Below are 5,550 nucleotides of genomic sequence, written 5' to 3'. Positions count from 1 at the left end.
TTGTAGACCAGGCTGGCCTCGAACTCAGAAATCCGCCTGCCTCTGCCTCCCGAGTGCTGGGATTAAAGGCGTGCGCCACCACGCCCGGCTTAGACCTATTCTTATAGTCAATACAGAAACTGGTTTCTCTCCTTCATAAGATGGAATAAACACAAGCCTTATAAAGCATCTACACTCATAAATACCTGACATACAAACAGCAATAATAAAATCATTTAATCTTGTATTGAACTAGAACTCAGGTAAAAATATTTTTCTAATTTATTCTACTTGGAGCCTGGATTGGTAGCAAAGGCCTTTAATCTCAGCACTCAAGAGTTAGAAGTAGATAGATCTCTGTGTGTTTGAAGCCAACATGGAGTTCATAGTGAATTCCAGCATAGACAAGACACACAGTGAGATCTTGTCTCAAAAAAATATAAATAAGTAAATAAATTGAGGGTCTTTGTTGTTGGTTTTCTCTCTCTCTCTCTCTCCTTCCCCTTCTTTCTCTTCCCCCTTCTCTCCCTACCCTCTCCCTCTCTCCCCAGATAAGATCTTGCTATGTACCCTGGCTGGCCTTAAACTCAGAGAGATCCTTCTGCATCAACATCCTCAATACTGAAATTTTAACTGTGAACCTTTCCATCTTCAGGTTTATATTTCTAACTGCCAAAATCTCATATAAAATGAAATTTCAAACTTGGTATGTTATGTTGTTCTAAATTATAACCTTTATACCTGTGGCCTGCCCAACACTGTTCCTTTCAAAGGTTTTTGTTGCTGCTATTGTTTGTTTTTGTTTTTAACTATTTCAGACTGTAAAATCATCCATTCATTCATCCCGTTCCTTTGTTCCTCACAGCCTGCCTGTACTGATGATAGTCTGGTCTTCAGCACCATTCCTCCTCTCTATCAAGTATCTCCTACCCTCCTCACTTCCTCTCCACCTGCCTACAATTCACTTTCTACAAAGTAACCACTGATCTCATTAAAATACAAAATACTTCATATACCATTCAAAAGCCTTCAGTGGCTACCATAACACTTCAAATCCTAATTCCTTACCAATGCCCTTTGTTTTCCCTCTAAATCCATGCCTTACCCAGCTCACTACCTTCTCTGCTCCAGCCACATCTTGTTCACTCTTCCTCAGCGCTTTTGTTTGTTTGTTTGTTTGCTTGTTTGGTTTGGTTTGGTTTGATTTGGTTTGGTTTTTCGAGACAGGGTTTCTCTGTGTAGCCCTGGCTGTCCTGGAACTCACTTTGTAGACCAGGTTGGCCTCGAACTCAGAAAACCAACTGCCTCTGCCTCCCGAGTGCTGGGATTAAAGGCGTGCGCTACCTCGCCCGACTCCTCATAGCATTTATAAATGCCATTCATATACCCAAAGAAAGCCAATGTACTATATCAAAAAGGCAAGCAACTAAGTTATAAATAAATATTACATTCATAAACCAAATGGGACCAGGGGATAGCATCAGCCACACAAGCTTGGTGACCTGAGTTTCAATCTTTGAAATCCATGAAAAAATATATATATGTACTGGCTTAACTATGTATGTAATCCTAGCATTTCTCTGGGAATATGAGAGGCCTGGACTATAGCCACAAAAATAAAAAATACCCAGGCCCAACAAGGAGAAAGGTGAGAACTACCAAAAGTTGACTTCTGGCCTCCACATACCTATGAGTGCACGCGTGTGCACACACACACACACACACACACACACACACACCTTTGAGCACACACACACACACACAAATTACTTTTTTTCTAAAGAGTCAAGATAATCCATGTGTAATGCCACCTGCCTGTGTCCTAGAACTTGGAAGTGAGCTAAATGCAAGAAGGCATTGTGTTCAAGGCCAGCCCAGGTTTGGGAAGTGAGAACACCACAGCCCTGGAAAGGAAGGTTAGGATCAGATCCAAGATAACTAGAACACAACACTAATATCCTCAACTTCACCCTTCAACTTTACAAGTCTTTTGAAAAAGAATATGACACTTAAGGGCATAGTAATAAGGTAAGAGAACAGAAAGTGAACTACAGGTAAGCAGAGAATTAAGGCAAGAAAACAGGAAACGAATCACTTATGGATGAAGGAATCAATTTCTTTCTCATGAACAGTATGGAAAGCAGCAGACGGATATAAAGGACACAGAGTAGCTGACAAGACACAAACATCACTGGCAGTCAGGATTACCAGTCTGAATGGTAAAACAAAATAAGACACCAGCGTCAGTTTGAAAAAATAACATGAATAATTAATATTGACCAAAGTTCAAGATTCCAGAGGGACAATGAAGTAAGTCATCTAAAAGCCAATGTTGTGCAAAAAAAAAAAAAAAAGACTCAGTGGTAAAGAACTTGCCATTTACCAGGTACAAGGCCCTAGGTAAAAACCAACACTAGAGAAAGAGGTGCAGGATCCATAAATAGATGATAGAGCTAGAGTTGCAAAGTAAATCTAATTCCTCAGAGTAAATACATTTAGAAAGAAAGGAAAGGAAAAGAACAAAGAAGAAACAATCTCCTTGGTACAACACAATAAGCAGAGGTCCAAAAGCACTTTCAAAACTTCCAAGCAGCCGGGCGTGGTGGTGCACACCTTTAATCTCAGCACTTGGGAGGCAGAGGAAGGCAGATTTCTGAGTTCGAGGCCAGCCTGGTCTACAACGTGAGTTCCAGGACAGCCAAGGCTATACAAAACCCTGTCTTGAAAAAAAACGAAACAAAAATAAACTTTCAAGTAATCTCAAGCCCTTCATCGAAGAAACCCAGTCTATACAGTCTCCACCAAATACTCACTCCATTAATGGAGACCTTAATCTCTGTAGCTGCAGTTTCACAATTAAAAACTACCATGTACACTGAATGATAAATTACTAGAATAAAACTTCACACGTAGATAACATTTTCTAATTTCTCAATTATCTTTTAGCTCATGTCACTCTTTTCCAAACTGCCCAAGAGGCACATTGCTTTCTCTAAATCCTGTAGCTAAGGAGTCAAAGCTAAGAAAATTGACTTTCCCCTTTTATCAGTGTGAAAATAAGTTTACATATAAACTTAGATCTGCACATCACAGTGGCAACAAATACAGGCTCTAAAACAGATTGACTGGATTCAACTCCAGCTCCAAGATTTGCTAGTCCTGTAACTATCATTTAAGTATAACAGAAATTTTTTTTTTTCCTTTTTCTAAATTTTTCAAGACAGGGTTTCTCTGTGTAGTCCTCCTGGCTGTCCTGGAACTAGCTCTGTGGAGCAGGCCGGCCTCAAACTCACAGAGCCTCTGCCTCCCGAGTGCTAGGATTAAAAGTATGTGCCACCACAACATGGTTAGAAATTACTCTTGACAAAGGGACGCTTTTCTTTTTCCTCGGGTACTTGTGAAAGTCAGGACTACCTGAACTAGCCAGCTCTCTCCCTCCACTGTGGGACCGGACTCAGACCCAGCCTTGGAACAAGGACCTTTACCTGCGAAGCTATCTTGCAGCCCCACTCCGTCTTTTTATGAAAAAAAAATTTTTTTTCAGGGACAGATTTTCTATGTGAAGCCCTGGCTGTCCTGGAACTCAGAGATCTGCCAGCCTTTGCCTTCTTCCTACTGCGGTTAAAGGTATGTGCCACTACCATCCTAGTAGGAAATAGAAAATTTGAGGTGACGAGTATATCAGATAGCTTTAATTTTCTTAGTTATGGAAATTATCTGAGCCATGTCAGCAGGGCAGTCTCAACCACACATTAGCATATGTGCTACCGGATGTGTACATATAGCCAAAATTAATTTTCTGCTTTATACATTGGGCTTTCCAATAATTTTACTGAGGAACGTGCCCCCACCTTCAACTAATAGAGCCAATCAATTATATTCATCTCCACTCTTTCTCATTATCGTGAATTTCATTCATTTCCTTTGAAGTCATTAGCAGCCTTTAATTTTTGTTTTTTACATAAAATGGTGAATTATACTACACAAATTTCAATGTAATCACTGAAATTGATTTTCTTAATCAGATTTAAACACCTTCAAAGAGTATTGTCTATCATTTATTTTCGTATCTCTAAATCTCAAACACAATGCAGATTTGTAAAATGTGTAATGAGTTTGAGTTAGGAGTGCTGGCACACACCTTAAAACCCAGTACTTGGGATACAGAAGCAGGCAGATCTCTGTGAGTTCAAGGCCATCTTGGTCTACAGAGTAAGTTCTAGGACAGCCAGGGCTACACAAGAAAAAGCCTGTCTTAAAACAACCCCCAGACTCCAATATAAATTTGGTTCTACTAGGGTGGAGGAATGTTCACTGGCTAAGAACACTGTCTGCCCTTGCAGAACACCCAGGTTCAACCCCAAACATATAACCATCTATAATTCTACTGCCTGGAGATCTGACACCCTCCAAGATTCCAAGACCACAATCCACACATGGTACACAGACATATATGCATGCAAAATACACATTTGCGCACACACACTCACTCTCACGCACTCACGCACGCACATACACACACACACACACACACAATTCACATTTAAAACATGGTACTCGAGCTGGGAGTGGTGGTGCACGCCTTTAATCCCAGCACTCGGGAGGCAGAGGCAGGTGGATTTCAAAGTTCGAGGCCAGCCTGGTCTACAAAGTGAGTTCCAGGACAGTCAGGGCTACACAGAGAAACCCTGTCTCGAAAATAAAACAAAACAAAACAAAACAAACAAAAAACAAAACATGATACTCTATTGACAAACCTTTATTAAAGATATATTTTAAAGGATCACAAAATACATTAAAAAGGGGAGGGCGTGGTTAATACTTACAGTGCAGCATATATAAACCAAATACACACGGTAAGATGGAGCCCTCTTTAGTCTCAGCACTCAGGAGGGAGGCAGAGGCGAGTGGATCTCTGTAAGGCTGAGGTCAACCTGACCTACAGAGTGAGTTCCAAGCCAGCCAGAGCTACACTGCAAAACCTGTCTCTCAAAAGAAAAAAAGAAAAAGGTTAATAACAAAAAAACCTGAATACACATAAAAAGAAATACAACTTACCCTAATACAGCTGAAACAACAGAGCTTGGAGCAATGAGGACACAGTCGAGCATCCCGCAATTTCTCCATACAAATGAAACATCGGAAAACCTCAGCAATGCTCTGAAAACAAAAGAGATAAGGGTCCCAGATTACACTGAAGAACATGACATAAAAAGACTTCACGCAAGGCCAGGCACGATGGTGCACAACTTTAATTCCAGCATTCAGGAGGCAATGGCAGGCGATCTCCATCAGTCTGAGACTATACATAACGATTCCCAGGCAAGCCAGGGCTACTCAGTAAGACCCGGTCTCAAGAAAAAGGAAAAAAACGGAAAGAAGAAAACAATTCACTTAACAATTATACGTACTTGAGACTAATAATGCTCAGTTTTAACGATACTCCCTGTCAGAACTTGATTAGAACTTGATTAGCACGCCTTTAATCCCAGCACTTGGGAGGCAGAGGCAGGCAGATTTCTGAGTTCGAGGCCAGCCTGGTCTACAGAGTGAGTTCCAGGACAGCCAGGG

The 5,550-nt window shown here is 40.9% G+C and overlaps 1 protein-coding gene across 1 annotated transcript in view; it reads right to left on the bottom strand.

The window, feature by feature from the left end:
* Trim37 (tripartite motif containing 37) overlaps positions 1-5,550 on the bottom strand; it is a 91,694-nt gene that overhangs the window by 83,770 nt on the left and 2,374 nt on the right. The window contains exon 2 of the mRNA XM_029483551.1: positions 5,038-5,139. Coding sequence (XP_029339411.1) covers positions 5,038-5,139 — 102 coding nt within the window. The remainder of the gene's footprint in view (positions 1-5,037; positions 5,140-5,550) is intronic.

The sequence above is a fragment of the Mus caroli genome, chromosome 11, assembly GCF_900094665.2.
Source record: "Mus caroli chromosome 11, CAROLI_EIJ_v1.1, whole genome shotgun sequence".
Classification (NCBI taxonomy): domain Eukaryota; kingdom Metazoa; phylum Chordata; class Mammalia; order Rodentia; family Muridae; genus Mus; species Mus caroli.
The sequence above is the reverse complement of the archived record's forward strand: the minus strand, read 5'-3'. Positions and strand labels throughout refer to the sequence as shown.